The 24,328-nt window shown below is 38.8% G+C and overlaps 1 protein-coding gene across 4 annotated transcripts in view; it reads right to left on the reverse strand.

The window, feature by feature from the left end:
• The window catches only part of TASP1 (taspase 1), a 261,785-nt gene extending 239,943 nt beyond the window's left edge, over window positions 1-21,842 (reverse strand). For 3 of the 4 annotated variants that reach the window (XM_025400225.1, XM_025400224.1, XM_025400223.1), the window contains exons 1-4: window positions 21,796-21,838; window positions 12,091-12,309; window positions 7,058-7,125; window positions 5,310-5,378 (exon numbers count right to left, since the gene is read on the reverse strand). In XM_025400225.1, coding sequence (XP_025256010.1) covers window positions 5,310-5,378; window positions 7,058-7,125; window positions 12,091-12,235 — 282 coding nt within the window. In that variant the 5' untranslated portion in view covers window positions 12,236-12,309; window positions 21,796-21,838. Of the gene's footprint in view, window positions 1-5,309; window positions 5,379-7,057; window positions 7,126-12,090; window positions 12,310-21,795 lie in introns of all 4 variants that reach the window. The other variant, XM_025400222.1, reaches the window with a different exon arrangement.
• Window positions 21,843-24,328: the final 2,486 nt, after the last annotated feature.

Genomic DNA, 24,328 nt, shown 5'->3' on the forward strand with positions numbered 1-24,328 from the left:
CCCGTATTCAGGTGACTGATATTTTGGTATGTAAGAGAAAGAAAGTAGGCCACCGTGCCTGGCCCCATCACTATTCTTAATACACAGTATTCTACCTACCAAAATAATCAAGGCAAAACCCCGTCTCTACTAAAAACACAAAAAAATTAGCCAGGCGTGGTGGCGCACACCTGTAGTCCCAGCTACTTGGGAGGCTGAGGCACGAGAATTGTTTGAACCTAGGAGGTAGAGACTGCAGTAAGCCAAGATCATACCACTGCACTCCAGCCTGGGTGACAGAGCAAGAATCTGTCTCAATAACAACAACAAAAAAAAAAACATAGAGATACAGACAACTGTGTAACAGTATTATATGTAACAATATAAGTATATAATGAAAATACCTACTTTCTTTCTCTTACATACCAAAATATCAGTCACCTGAATACGAAGTTATTCTTAAAGGACTTCCCTAGAGTTTACAAGCAAGCAATATTTGTATTACACAGAGATTCAAAGACAATGAACTGTTTTTCACAGAATGACTAAAAACTTGGCCCAATATAATCTGCTCTATAAACACTAAAGCATTTGGACAATAAATGAGTTTTAAGCATGAATTAGCATCTTCCCCGACCATAGGGAGCTTTAAAGCATGAATCAAGTGAACAAAAAACTTAACAGTCCATTTTTAATAACATACGTTCAACAAAAGATTTTTAACAAAGGAATCTGTATAATTTGCCTTTTACTATATAAAATGTAAAAGCTATTACTATCACTTTTTTTTTTTTTTTTTTTAAGACAGAGTCTTACTCCACAGCCCCAGGCTGGAGTGCAGTGGCGCGATCTCGGCTCACTGCAACCTCTGCCTCCCAGGTCCTGGTTCAAGCAATTCTCCTGCCTCAGTCTCCCAACTAGCTAGGATTACAGGAACGCAACACCACACCCAGCTGATTTTTGTATTTTTATTAGAGACAGGGTTTCACCATATTGGCCAGGCTGGTCTTGAACTCCTGACCTCATAATGCGTCCACTTCAGCCTCCCAAAGTGCTGGGATTACAGGCATGGGCCACCGTGCCTGGCCCCATCACTATTCTTAATACACAGTATTCTACCTACCAAAATAATCAGTTTTCTGAATGAATTAACCAAAATTTCTCAAAGGTTACAACAAGATCTTCAAAATCTCTGCCAAATTCATCGGTTTTCTCACGAAAGATTATAAATTACCTCCCAAGTCTGTCATTCATATTTCACCTATTATTACTCATTAGACTTTTTTAAACCAGGTCTTCGTACTTTTTCAGAAAAACACCAACGCACAAAAGGAGCTTCAGGCACTATCTTATAAATAGTTCATTTTCTATCAGAATCCATGAAACACTTTCTACTTTAGAAACAATCCTAAGAAAATGGTAGCATCATGACTCACCCAGTTCTATATCCAATTTTCTCAAAAAAGAAATTCACATCAGAAGTTATACCATGTGAAATATGCAAAATTACGCACTGGAATCTTAAATCCACTGTCACTACTTGATCCAAAACTATTTTGAAAGCAGCCAAAAAAGCAACTGTCATCCAAATGTATAGTCCCAAATATGAAGACCAAATTCTTTCACAATATTAATCTTCTCTGCTGTGAGTGAAACCAGAGTTGTACCATCCAGTGAACAGAATTCACTTTCTCACCAGTTATTAAGATAATCTCAAAAAAGCTATATGAAACAACAGGAATGAATCAATTTACCAATAAATCATTAAAATATGATCTATAAACTGACCTTTCCATTTCCTTCCCTACATTTTGAAGATAAACAAAATATACTTTGGAGTAATATCATTTGCATTTCCACACTGCAGAAAACCTCTCATGCAGGAGCAGCCGCCATCCCTCCCATAACTCTAAAGGGAGAAGGTGGTCAATATAACAGCTAGGATTTTTGCACCCACCCTTCCTTTACTTAAATGAAGAAAACACCTCATTCTGGCGTCCCGAAGCGACAGTCTTAAGATGACACCACAAGTCTGCAGTGGTGGTGAAGAAAAATAAAAACACAAAATTATCAGTTTCTAAGAAAAGCTAAAAAATGATATGTCTGCATAAGTCCCTTTAGTGTGTGTGTGTGGTATTTACACACACACACACACACACACAAAATTTCTTTTGCCTGGTCTCTTCCTCCTCCACCACATGGAGCTAAGATCAGTGTACTTTTTCACCATTTGGGAAAATACAAATTATCACATTTTTAAAATATACGGCCAGATGCTCTTTCTAGGCAATAAAGACCACTAAACTGTTTCAGTCACTTCAATCCACAATTAGTATTTAAGAAATTCACATCAATTTCAACATCTGCCTAAGTAATAATATAACAGGCAAGTTTTTAAAATGTTTATTTATTGTTTCCTTAAGCTCAGTGGCAAGAATATCATTTTTTAAATCAAAAAGTATATCCCAAAGTCTAAAAAAAAGAGAATAGTGACTGTTTGCATCTGTTCAATAATTCAGACATGACTTAACTGAATAAACTGACCAAAATTAAAGATAAGTGTTTATTCTCAAATTAAACATAATAAAGAAGGCTCTCCAGAATTTTTCTCAGCACTTTTCAGTATTCTGAAAGGACTCAATACTGCTACTTATATTTCTCGAAGTACAGCAAATATTAGAATCCAATCTTCTTACACATCTTTCCATTGACCCAAGCTATTACAATACTTTCCCAACTGAACTCCATCTGAAAACCTATCCTGTTTCAAGGTAATGAATCACAATTATGCAAGGTGAGAGAAACTGCAGGGGGCAGTATAAGCATGATTTCCAATGTAATTCTTAAGATTTAGGAAAATTCTTCCAGTTAGTGTAAGCTTAACCTTGAAGTATTAACATATATTTCAATCAAAGAGTCCATAGAAAAATTAATTGTTAAAGATAATTAATTGAAATTCTTCCACACATTTAATAATTAAAAGTTGAAGCCAGGTAAGGTGGTTCACGCCTGTAACTGCAGCACTTTGGGAGGCCAAGGTGGGTGGATCACCTGAGCTCAGGAGTTCAAGACCACCCTGTTCAACATGGTGAAACCTTGTCTCTACTAAAAAAAAAACAAAAATTAGCCGGGTGTGGTGGTGCATGCCTGTAGTCCCAGCTACTCGGGAGGCTGAGGCACAAGAATTGCTTGAGCGTGGGAGGCGGAGGTTGCAGTGAGCCAAGATCGCACCACTGCACTCCAGCTTGGGCTACAGAGTGAGAATTCATATCTCTCTCTCTCTCTCTCTCTCTCTCTCTCTCTCTCTCTCTATATATATATATATATATATATATATATATATATAAAATAAAATAACTAAAAGTTGAAGTGTGGGATGCACTAAAGTCACTTGGGGAAGAATTCTATGCTACCATTATCCTTATGACTTATTCCAATCAAAAATAACAGAACAAGAATTTTTTTTCCTTTAAATTCATATCCACACTCTTAAAAAAAAAAAACACAGGTTATTCGAAACTATAAGTCCAATTACTCAGGAGAAATTCATTATTTCAAAATGTATTTTTATCATTTTTAAGTATAAATAAGTAAACCCCTTAAAAGTAGGATTTAACACTAAGGGAAAATAGAATGAAATATTAAACACGATATATAAGTATGACTTAGGAAAAGTAAAGTTATTCTAAGATGAAAAGAGAAACTTTACTTTATTCAGTTTTGCATTCATAATTGCCATTCTAGTATATTCTCCAGCTTTTCTCTCCGAGACCTACACTGACTCTATGCAAGTAATTTTCAACTAACAATTGAATTAGTTAAGTTAGATTAAGCCCTCTTTGTGTGTCTGTTTTGAGTAAAGGTAACATTTGGTGGTAAATACATCTATCTTCTTTCTTATGTCATTTTTCTCCTCTTATCCTTAACATATAGTTAACCTCTCTTTGATGCTGTAAAAATTGTCATTAATAGTTACTATAAATATTCACCTCATACATACCATTTCCAAAGCATCTCGTAACTGTAATAATTGCTAACAGTTATGGGGTGCTTACTACGTACCACACACTGTTTTAAGAGATTGTCATATATCATTCATATACTAACTCAGTTAATCTTCACAACTCTATGAAGTGGGAATTATTATCCTTATATTATAAATAGGGAAACTGAGTCAAGGACAGACTGTGCCACACCCAGGGACACATGGCTAATGACTGGTAGAGCTGGTATGAAATGGTATCAGTCATATTAGGAGGGCATCACACATCCCCATGTCAGATTCAATAGAAGTAGGTGCCCACCATATACTTTCACCTTTCTTGACTACATTAGGACCAATATGACACAACCAAGAGAAATTAAAATCTACAAAGCATGATCAAAAGCTCAGGTCCACAATTAAGCATGAGAATATACAGAAAACACGGCTAGAACTTTTGGTAAACACCTGGGCAATTTTCACAAGGAAAGGCATGAAAGGGTACGTGTGTTGGCATGAGAGCCCAAATACAAGGGCCACAACCCAGTCAACCTGGAAATGTTAACCTCAACTATCATCTCCTCCCTCAAACTCATCATTGTTTTTGTCATCATGTCTTACTTGATTCCCTAAGTAGTATTCTCAACCGGAAAAATATTTTTCACAATAATCCTCTCAATTGATTGACACAAATCTATCTTCTCCAAGTTTGAGCAGCAAGTCAATCTTCTGAAGCCCTCAATATCCCTTGCACAAATTCATCAAAGTTCCAAATCAAGAGAACTGAGAGAGCCTCTCTCTAGAGTATAAAAAATTATGGCAAAAGTGAGAGCCTCCCCACTCAATTCTTTGATGTCCATAGTAAACTGTGGACAAACCTAACCATAACACTGGGACAAGACACACATCACAGCACACAATTTCACAATATGTATCTGTTAGGATCACGAAGAATCTGCCCCTTCTGCTTTAGGCACTTCTAGACAGTTGGAATTTTTTTTTATTTTAAACCAACAGAACATACATCACTTTTGGGGGGTTAACTTCAAGGATTTTCCTACTGAAAACGTGAAACTTAAGCATCCAATCATTAACTTTTGTATTCATGAATCTCATAAAAAAAAAAAAAAAAGAAAGAAAAAAGAAAGGAATTTAACCAACTTTTATATTACTCAGAAAAGTCACCAATGAAAAAAACAATATCATAGGCTTCTTTATAACTTTGCTAATACTGGTGGGAAACACTGGTCATATAATTTATGGTTGACTAACTTAACAGTTTCATGTCATTTAAGAACAATAAAGATAAACTCACAAATATTTTAAATAAAACAGAGAAAAGAAATACCTCAAGTTCCACCAGTGCTGCAGTCACTGCGTCAGTTGCAAGAGCACCAGCCTGCAGCTTTTCAATTGCCTATGAAACCAAGGGGAGAGATTATTCATTGCAAAATCCCAACTTCTCAAACTTTCCAAAAGCTTAAAGAAGTATGGGAGACACTCAGATTAATAAAAATTGACCACTAGTTCCATTCCATACTTTAAGGCATAAACTACTCAGATTTAAAACAAGCAAGTGTTTATATCTAGGTTAATTGGTAATATGGCTCACTTAATATTATTCAAATTAAAACAATAAAATCTAACTATTAAATGAAAAGTACAAGGAATTTAGTAAGCTTCATTCATTGTAAGGCAATTCAAAATAGCCACAGAAATTGTATGACCCAGTTTGGTTCAAATATCCTGACAATTCATATTTTATATAGATAACTAAATCACAAACTAATCATTTCTCCTCCCACTGTTAATGCTCTCCATACCTAAAAAGAAGTGACTCTCAGTCACAGGGGCATGCCAGAATCTGAGGATAAAAGCATACATTTGACAAAAACATTTTGGATACTACAATGTAAATTCTAAATCAAGATATATCATATTATTTTGTAATATAAACTACACAGAGTAAAGCTCTATAAAATCACCTGGTCTTGAGCATAAATTAGGAGAGGAAAAGAGAGAGAAGGGAAAGTCATTTATAAATGAATTATTAACATTCCAATTTAGTCAACAAAGAGAAAGCTCAAAAACTAAGAACTGTATTCCTAAACTTTTAAGAAGTTTATTCATTGTAAATATTAAAAAGGCTAAGTATACAATTCAAATGTATTAGATTTCTAGGACTATAGTTATATAAAACCCATTTATTTTCAGATGATAGAAAAATTTCACACTTTGAAAAATAAGAAAAAATATAAAATAGCTTAGAGAACTTTTAGCTTTATTATTATAAATTTCAAAAGAACAAAATCCCCGTAACAAAATATTCTTATTTATAGGACTTCATTCATAAGAAAAAGCTTGACTCTCTGACAAAGTGTAATCTTCTTTTTAATGTTATGTAAATATCAATGAAAAGAGCAGAGAGAGACCCATATTTACTTGATATACATTACTCAACTAGATTCTGTTTGCATAAAAAGTCATGGAAGGTTTGCCTACAAGGCCAGTAAGAATCAAAATAAAAACAAACATTTCTTCTGAGTCCATTCCTGTCTCCACATTAAATATTCAACAATTTAGCAAAACCTCAAAAACCAATGGGAAAAAAGCACAACTGAGTACAAGGGCAAAGCTGCACTCTGGAATGACAATGAACTTGCTATGATACAAACTATGTCATGAAAAACAGAATGAAAAAGTATAGGATAATCTCTCTTAAAAAAGCACCCATTTTAATTTTATTTATTTTTTTCCCTTCATGGAAAAACACATTGACTGCCTTTAAGCTGTTTTCTCTATCCTTCTGTCTACAGAAGTTCAACATCATTGCAACGATTAAAAGAGATACGATTGTGTGCCCACAATTACAAAAATACAGACTTTAATCTGGGAAAGAGGGGAAAGAGCTAAGCATCATGTGGAGAAAAAACACAAAACAACACAAAACGATCCCCTACAAAAACGAGCAAAATAATTTCATAGTCCAAACCACAAGACTGTCCTAGAAACGAAACTTTTAAATGTTAAATTTCAAGGTAAAATTGCTTCATGTTCAAAACTGAAATGCTTAGATCATACACATTGTGTTCGTACCTTCTGACAAGCTCGTTTGCATACATGTTTATATTCCTTGGCTTTGGATTCAGAATGATAACCTGCACCTATAGTAGAAAATAAAATCCAGTTGTTAATTATTAAAATATCAAGAGACCTTGCTTACGTTATAAAAATACTCCATATAAACTGATGCTGTCCTAGTAAAAAACAAAACTATTGCCCTAACTGTATGGAGTTTTATAACTTTTTTCTCCAATGTAAGCCTTTTTAATACCATGCCTTATCTCCATTTTCAAAAGCCCTTTTCCTGCCAAAAGCCCTAAAAATAGCTCATGTCCCCAAAGAGGCTTCACCAAGTCACCTCCCCTCTTCTTTTCAAGAACTTCTTTCTAAAACCAGGAATTCTTTTGATCTGGAGCTAATAACCCAGAAGGTGTCAGGGACAAAGTCCCTCCAGGTTCCTCTTTGCAAACCGTCAGAAAGCCCCTGCCATTTGGGAAGTTACTGTTTCAAATCCGGAATTCATAAGAATAACTCAGAAAGCTGGATTGCTTCTGAACAACATTTGAAGTTGAGGCGTCTTACATCTCACATGTCCACAACCACCACCAACTATACCATTCCTAACCAAACACTTCACATCCTCTCACCCGCTAGAGTGCAGCTCAGGGTGTCTCTGAAAGCTAAGTGACAGTACATTCATGACTCTCTATTAGAATTCCTAGTGGTCTCTGTCTTTTAATCAAATACCCAAGAACTTTCTCAAGAGAATGGCTCTGAATAAAATGGTTTCCCTACAAGGACACATAACTTGCTTAGTTAGGGACTTAACAATAATCTAAACAAGAAGGAGACAAAGACAAGAGCCCTTAAACTCTCTTAATTAGGCCTCTCTCTAATCAAAGTTTGTTAACAGAGCACTGAACCACCTATCCCTACCCACCCCTAAAGCCCCATAGGGGTCCAATGTAAGGAAAGTTAAGAACTACATCTCTAGGCCAAATGCAGTGGCTCATGCCTATAATCCCAGCACTTTGGGAGGCCGAGGCGGGAGGATCACTTGAGTCCAGAAGTTTGAGACCATTCTGGCCAACATGCAGAAACCCCATTTCTCCTAAAAATACAAAAACATTAGCCATGCATGGTGGCACATGCCTGTAATCCCAGCTACTCAGGGGGCTGAGGTACAGGAATCGCTTGAACCTGGGAGGCAGAGGTTGCAGTGAACCAAGATCGTGCCGCTGAACTTCAGCCTGGGCAACAGAGTGAGACTCTGACTCAAAAAAAACAAAAAACAAAAACAAAAAAGCTACATCTCTAGGCCTTAGAATTCCTACAGGTCTGCAGACTCTGACACAAACCTAACCCACCTTTCCTCAAGGTAGAGAAAGCACTCACCCACGAAAATGTCATACAAGGAGTCAGGAAAGCAGAGATGCCCAAGCCACCAGAATCCACAATATACCCAAATCCTAAACCTGTTTTTCAAGAGAACTCTGAACATTCACAGAGCCTGTGCCAATATTTAACAGGCCTCCCTTCACTGTTCTATAAGAATAGGTGATCTCAAGTTGGCTGTCTTAGATCTCAGAGGTCCCAGTCTTTCAGCAGCATTTCCTAAAGCACGGGATACTATTCCAAAGAGATGACTTCAGTGTCATGGACAAGGGGATTTAATAGCCTTAACATGTAAATCCTTTTGAAATAATAAGAGAAAAGTCTCAGCAGAGCCCCCTTATATCTTTAAGTCCTGGTTAACACTTGCTAATTTCCCTGTTTAGCAATGGAAAGGTAGGCTCAGGATCCAAGCCACTGACAAATAGGATCTAGTTAAAATTTAATTACAGTGTTTTGACTGCACTGTGTTTAAAGTTATTTTCTCTTTATGGCAAGTAATACTGCTATTTCATTTAAGTAACCATAAACTTCATCTTTCAAATGTTAAGCTAAAAAAGTGTTTAGTTGTTTGAGTATTAGATAAAACAGTATAGGCAGTGGAAAAATCAAGAATCTACTACATGAATCACAAAAGTTTGGGCAAGTCTACTCTAGTGCTAAAAAAACTGCTCTACACTGGATGAGGACATGAATTTTATACACACTTCTGCATAATCAATCACTCTGACTTTCTAATAATTTAGAAGTGAGGGTCACTTAATTCACACAATATCCTATCATAACTCAAGAGTTCCTACTCTTCTTGCTGGCCCCCAGCACCAACCTTTACCTGAGAGTATGAAATTAAATAATTCAAAGTTAAAACTGTTGAACCAGCTGGGCGCAGTGGCTCATGCCTGTAATCCCAACACTTTGGGAGGCCGAGGAGGGTGGATCACCTGAGGTCAGGAGTTTGAGACCAGCCCAGTCAACATGGTAAAACCCCATCTCTACTAAACATACAAAAATTAGCCGGGCATGGTGGCAAGTGCCTGTAATCCCAGCTACTCAGGAGGCTGAGGCAGGAGAATTGTGAAGCTTGCAGTAAGCCAAGATCACACCACTGCAGCCTGGGCGACAAGAGCGAAACTTAGTCTCAAAAAAAAGAAAAAAAAAAAAACTGTTGAACCATTACATCATTCTGAGCCTTGAGAAGAAGGTGGCTATGCAGCCTGAGTCACACAACACGCAGTTACAACTTTTGCCTTTTTCCTGTAAATAATTAGGAAGATCAAACAACACCAGAGATAAGATCCTCTCAAATCACTCCCCCTTCTCACAAAGTAAAAAGTAATCTTCCTCAGGATGTAGCAATCTGTAACCAATCAAATTGCTGTAACTTATGCACTGGTCTCCTATGGAAAATGTTATCATCCTGCTACACTTTTTCTATCTCTACTTATATAAATGAAACTTTAAGGCCGGGCACGGTGGCTCAAGCCTGTAATCCCAGCACTTTGGGAGGCCGAGACGGGCGGATCACGAGGTCAGGAGATCGAGACCATCCTGGTTAACACGGTGAAACCCCGTCTCTACTAAAAAATACAAAAAACTAGCCGGCCGGGGTGGCAGACGCCTGTAGTCCCAGCTACTCGGGAGGCGGAGGCAGGAGAATGGCCTGAACCCGGGAGGCGGAGCTTGCAGTGAGCTGAGATCCGGCCACTGCACTCCAGCCTGGGTGACAGCGCGAGACTCCGTCTCAAAAAAAAAAAAAATAAATAAATAAATAAATAAATAAATAAATGAAACTTTAACTTCTCCACTTTGGAACACTGACCCCGTTTGTTTGGAGTCAGTGTTTCCCAGGTGGACATGCTCAAGCTTTGTGCGGGAATAAGCTCTACATTGAATCACAGCTTCTGAATTCCATTATTTAAGGTTGGCAGGGCCATTATCATCTAGTCTTTGTCTAAGAGAGGAGGGACAGGGTCATGATAGTTATAGAAAGTAAGGCTTTCCAACTAATTGAAGCTTTATGTTATTGCCTGTTACAACGTTCAGACCTTTCTTTTACACTTTCCAAACCCTCACTCTGAATATGGTAACTCACTGTTATCATGGAAGATCATGGAAGATGCATGATCAACATAGTGTAGTGGAGAGAACACAGACTAGGAGTCTGAAGGCAGAAGCTCTAGTCCCAGGTCTACTTTTAACTGGGTTATTTCTGTAAATTTACCTCACCTCCTTATAAAAGCACCTGTGAGAAAATGGAATTAAACCTCGTTTTTGTTTTTTTGGATTTTTTTAGATACTCTGGATTAGATTCACATAAGGCTTCTCAGGTTGCCCAGTCTAGATATGGCCAAAGGTTAATGGCCAGGCAGGACACCAGTCTCACAAGAAGAAACAGTTCTACTCCTCATTCCATATCAAAGCTAATCCTGCTGTCATCTTGCTTAACTACCCAGGGAAAGTTAAAAGGAAACCCAGACATTCCTTCTCTCTTCACGGAGGTCATGGAAAGTAGACTCTGAATGCAAGGAAATAAAAATGGCCAAAGGAAAAAGAGCCTGCTGAGGAAACCTGGGCAGAGCAGCACTGCTCTGTAACCCAAGACCTTTCAAAATGAGAGACCCAGGGGATGAACTTCACTCTGTCTGTCCTCATGGTCCTCTGAAGCAGAAAGATCACAGGCTGACATAGCATCAAAAGCACTAGGCCTACTTAGGTGTTTCTTATGCTAGCTCTAGCACCAACCAGCAATGTGGCTGAAGTCACTTAAGTCACTTAATTTCTCTTGTCTTAAGGTTCCTCACTTAAAATATTAAGAAGGGGGGCCAGGTGCGGTGGCTCACGCCTGTAATCCCAGCACTTTGGGAGGCCGAGGCAGGTGGATGACCCGAGGTCAGGAGTTCAAGACCAGCCTGGCCAATATGGTGAAACCCCATCTCTACTAAAAATACAAAAATTTAGCAGATGTGATGGCAGACATCTGTAATCCCAGCTACTCAAGTGGCTGAGGCAGGTGAATTGCTTGAACCTGGGAGGTGGAGGTTGCAGTGAGCCAAGATCACACCACTACACTCCAGCCTGGGCGACGAGAGTAAAACTCCATCTCAAAAAAAAAAAAAGAAGGTGAACTAGCTCAAAAATTGTGTAATTATGCCCTAATATACCCACAGTCTAACACGGGAATCAATACAATTTTTTCAGCAATATTTTATTTTATTTTATTTTATTTTATTTTTTTGAGATGGAGTCTCGCTTTGTCGCCCAAGCTGGAGTGCAGTGGCACGATCTCGGCTCACTGCAATTTCTGCCTCCCGGGTTCAAGCAATTCTTCTGCCTCAGCCTCCGGCAGCAACATTATTTTTAAAAAACATAAACGAGAGTTTAAAAATTACTTTGTGTGGCTTTAATACTACCTAACCTAAATACATCTATTACATAGTTAAAGTAGATAATGGGGTAGGGAAGTGAAGACCAAGGAAGAGCTGCCATTCTAAGATCTTCTAAATGGGAAGTAAAAAAGGTCTTCACTATATCAAAGTCAAACAATCGCTTTCGTTCCAATTCCTCTCTGGCAGTTTTGCCTCCTCCAAGTGTGAAATGTGATTCTCAGTGTACTTCAAGGCAGAAAAAGAAAAATCGACATTATTGGCATCTTCCAAGCTATCCACAAAGCTTACCTGCATGAACAAGCACAAAGCCGCCTCGTTTCTCTTTATAGGACTGCTTTGCTTCCAACTCTTTGGCTGTTATTTTACCAGCCGAAACCTGAGATGATCTGGAAGGCAGCCCTTCTCCAGAACTCATCCCCTTCTCCATGGTCATTCTCCAAGATTACCATCTTCTATTGAGAAAGGGGCATACTTCCATCCAAAAGTAACTGCAGGAGAGGAATTACCCTAGAAGAAAAGAGGCAAAGATGGTATACATTCTTTCCACCAATACACAAGTTACTTACACAAATTCACGCAAAGATAACATTCAAAAATCCTATTATTAAGTTATTTAATTGGGTAATACAAAAAAGGTATCAAAGTTATTTATTAAAATTATTTTTTCTTATTCCCACTGAAGTCGGATAAAATTATTTAATTGGGTAATATAAAAAGATTAGAATTTAAATCTCTCTGTCCACTGATAGTACCTGCTTGGGGCCGGGCGCAGTGGCTCACACCTGTAATCCCAGCACTTTGGGAGGCCAAGGCAGGTAGATCACCTGAGGTCAGGAGTTCAAGACCAGACTGATCAACATGGTGAAACCTCATCTCTACTAAAAATACAAAAAATTAGCTGGTGTGGTGGCACACGCCTGTAATCCCAGCTACACAGGAGGCTGAGGCAGGAGAATTGCTTGAACTTAGAAGGCAGAGATTGCAGTGAGCCGAGATCACACCACTGCACTCCAGCCTGGGAGACAGAGTAAGCTCCATCTCAAAAAAAAAAAAAAAGAAAGAAAGAAAAGAAAAGAAACATAAAGAAGTTACTTAGCTGCCTATTCCAAAAAAAGAAAAAAAGCAGGTTACTCAGAACACAGTCTGCATCCCAGTATTTATTACCAGCCCACAAGAGAGTATTATTTTATTCACGTTAGTTGCTTTATAAGCACATTTTCAATAACCAATATGTGTAGTTTTCACAATTCTTTTCTAGTTCCTCATGTTTTTTTTTAATAATTTTATCTGCTAAATCAAGCAAAAATTTGAGTTTTTATTTTTAAGTTTCAAATTTGTTTGAATGTTTGGTTTTTGGTGGTATTTGGGGAGTTTTTGTTTGTATTTTACGTTAAGTATTGGTCCACAATGGATTGAAAATTTTTGAAAGCTGGTCTTTTATAACAGAGATAGTCTGAGAAGCACTGCTATGTGGCATTTTTAAATTCCCTTAATTCTTGGCTTAAGAGTCTATTTAATTTTTATTACATAACATTTTATCTACAAGACAAATAGTTTAAAATCAATCATATATACACACCATTGCATTCAAATATTTACATAGATTCATAAATGCAGGAAAACATTTTTATTACAAAAGTGCTGATTTTTATTAAGTAACAGTAAATTTAAATGCCTGGTTTTGTTTTTGTTTTGTGGTGGTGGTTGCCTTCCTAATCATGTTTTTCCTCCAAAGACTTCACAAGAATCTGCCTCAGTTACTTTTATTTTCTTTTGGTTATTTCTCACAATATTTCTCTGAAATAGGCTATCATTTAGCCATGTATGAGTTGACAAAGTGAATTTAGGGGTTCATCTGTCAGCCTATAATGCCATCATGTTTATATCATGCCATCATATTTGGCCCAGCCATGAAATGAGCTTGGGACCATTAGTCTAGAAGCACACATACAGATTGAGTGAAAACTCAGGCTTTGGAAAATTAAGAGCTTCGGCAAAAATGAAAACACATCTAAGCAGTATGGATTATGAAACCTCACACTACTTTGACTCACTGTCATCTGAGGTATTTTTTCATAAATAAGAAATTATAATAGTTATATTTTGTAAGAAAATACTGGCCAGCCACGATGGCTCACACCTGTAATCTAGCACTTTGGGAAGCCAAAGCAGGTGAATCACGAGGTCAGGAGTTTGAGATCAGCCTGGCCAAGATAATGAAACACCATCACTACTAATTAGCCAGGCATGGTGGCAGGCACCTGTAATCCCAGCTACTCAGGAAGCTGAGGCAGAGAATTCCTTGAACCCAGGAGGCAGAGGATGCCCTGAGCTGAGATCATGCCACTGCACTCCAGCCTGGGCAACAGAGCAAGACTTTGTCTCAAAAAAAAAAAAAAAAGTACAGATTTCCCTATTTTTTTGGCCGGGCGCAGTGGCTCACGCCTGTAATCCCAGCACTTTGGGAGGCCAAGGCAGGCAGATCACAAGGTCAGGAGTTCAAGACCAGCCTGGCCAAGATGGTGAAACCCCATCTCCACTAAAAATGCAAAAATTAGCTGGGCATGGTGGCGCATTCCTGTAATCCCAGCTAGTCAGGAGGCTAAGGCAGGAGAATCGCTTGAACCGGGACCCGGGAGGCGGAGGTTGCAGTGAGTGGAGATCGCACCACTGCACTCCAGCCTGGCTACAGATCAAGAATCTGTCTCAAAAAAAAAAAAAAGAAAGAAAATACAAACACAATTATAACATCAACATTTTATATGGTTGGATGTAACAGGAATTTTAATATATATGAGAGATTTTAAAACATTGCTTCTCGACACTGTCTAAAAAGAAAATGTGGAAGGTGATTAATATTCCATTTCTTGAGCAATCTACCCTCCCTCAGACACTATCTGAAATATATTTATTTAGCAAACATATAAGCTCAACAAACCCCTCCAAAAATGCTGGCCCTAAAGTTCCACTGGACTGGGAAAGGAGCTCAACTAAATTAACTATCAATATATGACTCTATCCTCCAACTCCCAATGGTTATTGAAATATTTTTTATTCAGTTAGAAATGAAGCAACTTCTGCTCCAACATCAGTTTTTGTTTAACTCATAACTCATTAAAGGTCTGACATCTAATAAATAAAAGAGTGCCAACAAAAGACAAAAACAAAAAAAAAGGGCAAATGGACAAATCTCAGTTTGCAGAAAAGTTACATAATAGCTTAACTGGACAAAAAATGCTAAATCTCACTCAAAAAAAAGATGCAAAATAAAACTACACTTAAGTACCATTTTTTAACTTAGATTGGCAAATAATCAAAAATAACATATTTTGAGAGTACAGAAAAACAGGAGCTCTCATAAGTTTCTAGTGGCAGTATAAATTGGTATGACTCAACAATAGCAATTTGGTAAAATCAATCAAAATTAAGATACAGACCCAAAAATGTCTTGATGGAAGTGGTTAAAAATAAAAGCAGCCATTGGAAACAATGAGAAAACTTGATAAAAATATATGTAACAGTCTCAAACACATTTGGTAAGTAAAAAAGGAATGGAAATAACTAATTTGTTAAGGTATGGTACAGAAGTATTTGCAGTACCATATGCAAAGTATAAATCTGGATGGATAAACAAAAAAGTCATACAATACTGATTACCAAAGGAGATTTGGATAACTAATAGCAAAAGATGGGATAGAAATTTCACTGTTCACCCCTTTGAACCTTTCAAATTTGAACCATCTGAATTACTTACAAAAAAGATTTTATTCATTTATTCATTTACGGGAACACTAGGTAATGAGCTAAGCCAAAGAACCAAAACAGGGCAAGTATGTTTCTCTGAATATTGAATTTCTGGGATGCATAAACTACAGGAAATCCAAATGCGAGGGAGGGAAATCACAGTATTTGATCTTTACAGTTAAGATGAGGGAGAAAAATACATCATGACTGTAGATTATCATCAAATATCTCTGTGACGTTTTCATCGTATCTGTAATCATTGTAACAAATCATTATGTGAAACTGGTTTAAGTGTACTTAAATCAATACATAGATTCACAAGAAAAATGTCTAATACTTCAGCTAACCTTTGAGGTAACACTCAACACAAAAGGTTTCCAACAAAAAGAGAAACATAGGCACATAATAGGTTTAGACCAAAAAAAAAAAAAATTCTATAGATCATTTTAATAATGGCTTGATTTCTGAAATGTTTGAACACAGACATTTTGCAATTTCCTCCTAGTAATGATATTAAAATTCATCATGATTGTTTCTAAATAACACTGGCAACCTGTCTATCCTCTGCAACTGTTGCTCAAAAAGTTAAACAGAGTTATGCTATGACCCAAGAATTCCACTTCTAGGTATATACCCAAGAGAACTCAAAACATATGCTACACAAAAACTTATACATGGATATTCATAGCAATATTTTTCACAGCACCTAAAAACAACCTAAAGGTCCATCAACTGATGATGGATAAACAAAATGTGGTTTAGTCACACAATGGAACATTATTCAACCACAAAAAGGAATACAGTGCTGACACACACTATGTCATTAAAGAATATTGAAACAATGAAAAAAAACAGATACAAATGGCCACATATTGTATGATTCCATTTATATGAAATGTCCAGAATAAGCAAATCTAAAGAGACAGACGGTAGATTCGTGATTCCTTAGGGCTGGAGGGAAGGAGGGTACGGTGATGGAGAGGGATTGCTAATGGGAGCGCTTTCTTTTTGTGCTGATAAAAATGTTCTAGGACCAGGTGCAGTGGATCACACCTGTAATCCTAGCACATCGGGAGGTCAAGGCGGGTGGATCACCTGAGGTCAGGAGTTTAAGACAAGCCTGGTCAACATGGCAAAATCCCATCTCTACTAAAAATACAAAAATTAGCCGGGCGCGGTGGCGGATGCCTGTAATCCCAGCTACTTGGGAGGCTGAGGAAGGAGAATCACTTGAACCCAGGAGGCGGAGGTTGCAGCGAGCAGAGAATGCATCACTGCACTCCAGCCTGGGCAACAAGAGCGAAACTCCATCTCAAAAAAAAAAAAAAAAGTTCTAAAGTTGAATTTGGTAATGGTTGCACAACTCTGTGAATACACTACATACCACTGAATTGTACACTTTGAATGGGCAAATTGATACATTGGGTAGACTTTAAATGGATAAACTGATCTTATTAATCTGTTTAAAAAAAAAAGTCTTTTTTCCCATAAATTGTACCTTTCCCAAGTTACTTAACCCAGTGACCTTTTCTTAATATTCTGCTTGCAACCTTTGATTCTCTTGATCACCCGCTTTCCTTGGCAACACAGAAATCTACTATGCTAGTTCACAACCCACCTCTGACTCCAATCACAAATGTTTCCTTCAAGTTTTCTTTTTTTTTTTTTTGAGACGGAGTCTCGCTCTATCGCCTACGCTGGAGTGCAGCGGCGCAACCTCAGCTCACTGCAACCTCTGCCTCCCAGGTTCGAGCAATTCTCCTGCCTCAGCGTCCTGAGTGGCCAGGAGTAAAGGCACGTGTCACCACGCCTGGCTAATTTCTGTATTTTTAGTAGAGATGGGAATCCCATGTTGGCCAAGCTGGTCTCGATCTCCTGACTTCAGGTGATCCACCCACCTCAGCCTCCCAGAGTGCTGAGATTACAGGCGTGAGCCACCACTCCCGGCTAACCTTCAGCAATTTCATCTACTGCCAACCTTTCAAAACTATCTTCTCAGCAAATCAGATGATTCCTAACTTTATCTTCTGTCTTAGCTACAGCCACAAGTTTTATGGATAGCTCAGTCTAGGTCCACCTCACTCTTGGCCTAACCAAAACACGCTCATCTTTTCCCAAAATCTAGTTATTTCCATATTACTCCTTTTTCTCAATAGCACTACCCACTTCTATCTCACCTTAAAGTCAGTTTGGGTTGCTCTCAACTTTCCAAATCCCACAGATCTCTCCCTAAAGCATTTAACTTCCTTTTGCTCAACTCTTGTTCAGCTCATAGGCATGTTAACTTTTCTTACCAAATCCAGGCTATCATAAAACAACCATCTAAAAAAGGCTGCCAAAAGAAAGCTCATAAAGGGTAACTCCCATCAAAACAAATACCAGGCCAAAAGACATGATCAGGCAATACATGAAAGAGGACATTTAAATTAGGTATCCAATATTAGAGAAACAATATTCAAAAACATACAAACCAAAATGAAATTTTCCTTACTAGCACTGTACTGGCACCATAAACTGATATAACCATTTTGAAAAAGAAAATCTGTAAGTATCAAGAGCCTCTAAATGTATAATTTTGTGTATATATACTATCTTTTCAGAGATACTCTACGTAGAAACAAGTCTATACGGACACAAATCACCACAGATGCCTCTAAGGAGAACTAGCCGACTAAGGGGCAAGGATGAAAGGGAAACTTAATCTTCTCCTAATAGCCTCTTACATTTGAAATTTTTTTTTTTTTACTTGGTACTATCTACCAAAAGAGACGATTTAAGGTGGCCGTTTCTGAGACCAAGATGAGTTTACATTAATTTGATTATCAAGGCCAGGAGAGAAATGCAGTCTATAACATTGTTCTTTCTGCAGGGACTTCCATGGCACTATTTTAAGATCTAAATCTTGTCTCATCTCTCTAAAAGATTGTTTTATTTTCCTACTATGTGATGACACATTTTTTTTTTCTTTATACCACTTTGAAAACTACCACGTGCCCTGTTGCTGTGGTGTTAAAGTTTTTTGCTGTAGGTTTGCTTATTCTTTAAGAAGCAGTTGAAAAAGGAAGTAAGTCATGGAATTCATCCATCTTACAGCAAAGGGCTTTGACAGAAATCCAGTTCTTAAGCTATTATAACTCATGAATAAATAACTGTGTTGTTGCCTTTTTTTTTTTTTTTTTTTTGAGACAGAGTCTCACTCTGTCACCGAGGCTGAAGTGCAATGGCGTGATCTCAGCTCACTGCAATCTCTGCCTCCCAGGTTCAAGCCATTCTTGTGTCTCAGCCTCCGGAGTAGCTGGAATTACAGGCGCACACCATCATGCCAGGCTAATTTTATTTTTTGTATTTTTAGTAGAGACAAAGTGCTGGGATTACAGGCGTGAGCCACCACGCCCAGCATTAAATGAACTTCCAGGACATACTTAAATTCACCTTTGAACCAGTAATTCCACTTCTGAGAAAACTTTCTACCAAAATAACTAAATAGACAAAAGATTTTATGCCTTTTATACTGTGTTTAACACAGGATAATTTAAAATAACAAAAATCTGGGAGCAACCTAAATGTCCAATACAGAAAAATCATTAAGAAAACAATAACCTACACTTTTATGATCAACTAATTTTCAACAAGGGTGTCAACACCATTCAATGGAGGAAAGGATAGTCCTTTCGTCAAATGATGCTGAAACTGGCTATCTACATGCAACAGAATGAAACTGAACTCCTACCTTACATCGTATAGAAAAATTAACTCTAAATATCCTCCCTATTGCACTTGACAAGTCTTTGAAAAAAAAATTCTAAGTAGATCAAAGACCTAAATGTAAGAGCTAAAACTATAAAACTCTTAGAAGGAAACACAGGGGTAAATATTTATGACCTTGGGTCTGGCAATGGTTTCTTGGATATGACATCGAAGCACAAGCAAGCAAAGAAAAAAAATAGATAAATCAGACTGCACCAAAATTTTAAACCTTTTTTTTTGGAGACGGAGTCTCACTCTGTTGCTCAGGCTAGAGCGCAGCAGCCTGATCTCAGCTCACTGCAACCTCCACCTCCCAGGTTCAAGCGATTCTCATGCCTCAGCCTCCTAAGTAGCTGGGATTAAAGGCGCCCGCCACCACGCCTGGCTAATATTTGTATTTTTAGTAGAGATGGGGGTTTCACCATGTTGGCCAGGCTGATCTCGAACTCCTGACCTCAAGTGATCCACCCGCCTTGGCCTCCCAAAGTGCCAGGATTACAGGTGCGAGCTGCCACACAAAAATTTTAAATTTTTGTTCCTCAAAGGACACCACAAGAAAGTAAAAGGACAACACATAAAATGGGAGAAAATGCAAGAAAATATTGCAAATCATGTATCTGGAAAGGGACTTACATTTAGAATATAGGAAGAACTCATACAACTTTAAAATAAGACAATTCAATTTAAAAATAGGCAAAGGAAGTAAATGGACATTTCTCCAAAGATATACAAAAGGTCAGTAAGCACATTAAAAGATGCTCAACATTATTAGCCATCAGTGAAATGCAAATCAAAACTACAATGAGCTACCATTTTATAAGCACTAAGACTGCTATAACCAAAAAGAAAGATAAGTGCTCCCAAGGATACGAAGAAATCAGAACCCTTATAACCTGCCGGTGGGAACGTAAAATGGTGCAACCAATTTGGAAAATATGTGGCACTTATTCAAAAAGTTAAACATAGAGTTACCATATGCCCACCAATTCCACTTCTAGGTATATACCCAAAACAACTGAAAACATACGTCCATACAAAAACTTGTACACAGATGTTTATAGCAGAATTATTCAAAACAGCCAAAACCTGTAAACAACCTAAATGTCCATCCACTGATGATGGCTGAGCAAAATGTGGTATATTCACACAATGGAACATTACCCATTCATAAAAAAGAATGAAATACTGATACACAGACATTGATGAACCTTGAAAACATACTAACCGAAAGACACCAGACAACTTAGGCCATATATTCTATGATTCCATTTACATGAAATGCCAGTATAGGAAAATCCACAGACACAGAAAGTAGATTAGTGGTTGCAAGGTCTGGGAGAGAAAGGGGAGAATCTAATGGGGAGTGACTGTCATGAGTACAGGATTGCTTTGGGGGATGATGAAAATGTTCTGAAAGTGGATAGTGGTGATGGGTGTATAACTTTGTGAATATGAGAAAAACCACTGAAATGTACAATTTAAAAGAATAAATTATATGGTGTATGAATACCTTAATAAGACTTTCTCAAGAGGAAAAAAGACAATCTATCCGTGCAATGAATACAATGTATGTAACTGTGCCTCTTAGTTATAACCGCATTTTACATGCATACGTTATGATCACAAATAGGTTAATATTAATAAAATATTAGAAAAAGATCAAAATGCTGGGTTGGCAGAACTATAGGTGATCTCTTTATAACTATTTCTGCATTTTCCAGATATTCCTTAATAAGCACTACTTTTTTTAAGTGGTGGGAAAAAGTTTTATTTACAACAAACAAAAAGATAAATTATTAAACTCCCAAGAACGTAAGTACAAATTCCTTAGCTAATACAGAATAATAATAATTCGGCAATCTAATGGTCCCTAAAATACCTTTCCTTCCCCTCCCCTACAGAAGCCAGGAAAGTTGAACTCCCTCCTCCCGGAAACATGATGCCCTCGATTTCCAGGACACCTCCAGCTCCTGCTTTTCCCCCTCCTCTCCAGCTGCTCCATCTTCTCGGTCCTTTCCTCCTCCTCCTCCTCTTCCTCTTCCTCCTGAGTAGTAAATGCTAACGATCCGCAGGACTCTCATCAGGCCTCTATTACTAAGTAAGGGGCTGCCTTGGCCCCAACCCGCCACCCAGAACAAGGCGCACATTCTCGGCTCTCTGCGAACCTCGGACTCTTGAGACATCTCCAGACCGAGACTGCAAAGTGGGTGAAGGACTGCGAGAACTCCCCACGTACAGACAGTCCTTCCCCGATGGCCACGAGGACGTCAAGCCGGAGATGAGGCTGGGAAGGGGGACTACGGGGCCAAGAGCGACCAAGACTAGGGAACTAGGGACATCCTGGCCCCCTCCTCTAGCCCCGCCCCGGGCAAGGGGTGTCCTGCGCGCCGCCCCCTCTCGGACCCGGAGAGGACGTCCCAGCGAGCGTTCGGGGCCCACACACAGAGCCAGCAGCACGGAGGCGGCAGCGGCGCGGACAGCGTGGGAAAGAGGGACACTCACCCGCTTCAGCCCCGAGCCTTCACTGCACCGGAAGTAGTCACCCGCCCGTTGCCAGGGTGAGGAAGCGGGGGTGACATCAAGTCTTCCCATTGGTCATTCATGGTATCACGTGGCCGGAAGCAGGCTTCCACAAGCTGCTCTGACTCCGCCCTCCACTTCGGAGCGGCTCACCTGGCCTCAGAGGTGCAGCGCGAACTCCACCTGGGGCTTCGGTCTCAGCTGCGCATGCGCTGTTGCCTATCTCTCCCCACCCCGCCCCTGAATAAGCCCGCAGGATATGATTGTATGTGAGTGGTTGGCAGACTAATGCTGTGATAAGAAATGAAATTAAACTGACCATCATTTATCTAGGTGTCGCTTAAGAGCTTACTTTCTTTCAATCCTTACAGCACTCTTATACGGTAGGGAAAACTAAGGTCCTGCCTGGATTGCTTGTAGGAGTTGGGGCACGACCCTTCCCCAGGACCCATGACTGATGGATTTTCCTTATACTTCAACCAAAACATCACGTCGAACTGAATGTAAAGGAAGAAATGAGAATCTACCTGGCTTCTTTAAGCCAGATGTAGAGGAATTTACACTAATGCAAAAGATAACACTTTCCTTACCACATTTTTTTGTTTTTGGAAAATTTATTCTTCATTAAAATGTGTTAATTATATTAACATATAATGGTTTCTTATTGTTATTTTAAATAACTTTTTAGCATTTCAGGTTTTGTTTTTGTTTTGTTTTTTTGGATGGAGTTTCGCTTTGTCAACCAGGCTGGAGTGCAATGGCAAGATCTCAGCTCACTGCAACCTCCGCGCCCCCGCCCCCTCCCCGCTCAAGCGATTCTCCTGCCTCAGACTCCCTAGTAGCTGGGATTACAGGCGCCGGCTACCACACCCGACTAATTTTTTGTATTTTTAGTAGAGACGAGTTTTCACCATGTTGGCCATGCTGGTCTCGAACTCCTGACCTCAGGTGATCCGCCTGCCTTGGCCTCCCAAAGTTCTGGGATTACTGGCGTGAGCCACCGCACCCAGCCACATTTCAGTTTTGTGTTCAATTTTTAATATAGCAAATATTAATAGCTGTAACCCACAGAAACAAAAGCTTTGGAGTGTTCCCTACTATTTTGGGGAGTATAAAGGTATCCTGAGACCAAAAAGTTGGAGAACCACTGATACCATTATTATAAATATAGCCTATGTGGTTTTATTATGTAACTTAGGGCTTTTTTTTCTTTCTCTTCTACCACTGACTTCTTAGGGCGGGGCAAGGGGAAGAAGTTTATTACATAGTAAGAATAGCAGTTTTTATATAGCAATAGTAACTGAAACCGATTTTGTTACATAGAAGTAGGATGGATATTATAACAAAACATAACATAATAACATCATAAAAGTAAAACATGTGGCATTGGCTTTGGAACTAGGTGAAGCAGCAAGAGCGGGAAGGGAACCAAAGTATTAACAAGAGTCTAAAAGGACTTGAGGAAGCTGCCAATGAGGGCTTAAAGGGAGCTAAGGAAGGTGTTATTAGAAGCTGGAGAAAATGGGGCCCTTGCTATTTCGTGCCAGAAAGTTTGGCGCAGGCATAAGGGAGCAGATACAAACCATCTGCATTGTGCCCTTTCTGAATACTTCACCCGCGGAATCCATCAGCATAATAAAATAGTTGTTCTTTTGCACCTTTAAATTTGAAATGGATTTTTACACAGCAATATTAACTGGAACCAGCAGGAATAAAAGAAAAGATGTTAAAGTGTTAAAAAGACATAGACATGCTCCCTTCCATTTCTTAGGCAACCTTCTTACCTACTGTCCTGGAATTTAACTACATTATAATAATCATCTCCCAGTGCTGCTCTGTATACTTTTATCTTGGGTATCACACCCCGATGCCACATAGGCCATCCTCTGGTAGGTTAATACTGCTCAAGTAAAAGTAACAAATTTCTTTGGACCCTTTTTTATTATTATTGAGACAGAGTCTCACTCTGTTGCCCAGGCTGGAATGCAGTGGTACGATCTCGGCTCACTGCAACCTCCGCCTCCCCGGTTCAAGTGATTCTCCTGCCTCAGCCTCCCCAGTGGCTGGGATTATGGGCGCCTGTGACCATGCCCAGCTAATTTTTGTCTTTTTAGTAAAGACGGGGTTTCGTCTTGTTGGCCAGGCTGGTCTCGAGCTCCTGACCTTAGGTGATCCACCCATCTCAGCCTCCCAAAGTGCTGGGATTACAGGCATGAGCCACCCCGCCTGGCCCAGACCCAATTTTTAACATTTTTAACCTGCACTGGGTACGGTAACAATGAGATCCTTTGAAATATTAACAGTCAACAGTTGTAATATCTATCTGATTCACTCAACATGTTAAATATGAAAGGAAAGTCTATACTAGTAAATCTCCTTCAGAAAAAAATCTGATGGCCTCCCTCTTCCTGTTCACACCTCTCCCAAACCCGGAAGAGCAGCAAGCTGAGGAATTACTTCCTTTATCTCAAATAATCATGTCTGCTGCATCTTGATATTTGTACTCTAAGTAAGC

Source organism: Theropithecus gelada, chromosome 10 (assembly GCF_003255815.1).
Source record: "Theropithecus gelada isolate Dixy chromosome 10, Tgel_1.0, whole genome shotgun sequence".
Lineage (NCBI taxonomy): Eukaryota > Metazoa > Chordata > Mammalia > Primates > Cercopithecidae > Theropithecus > Theropithecus gelada.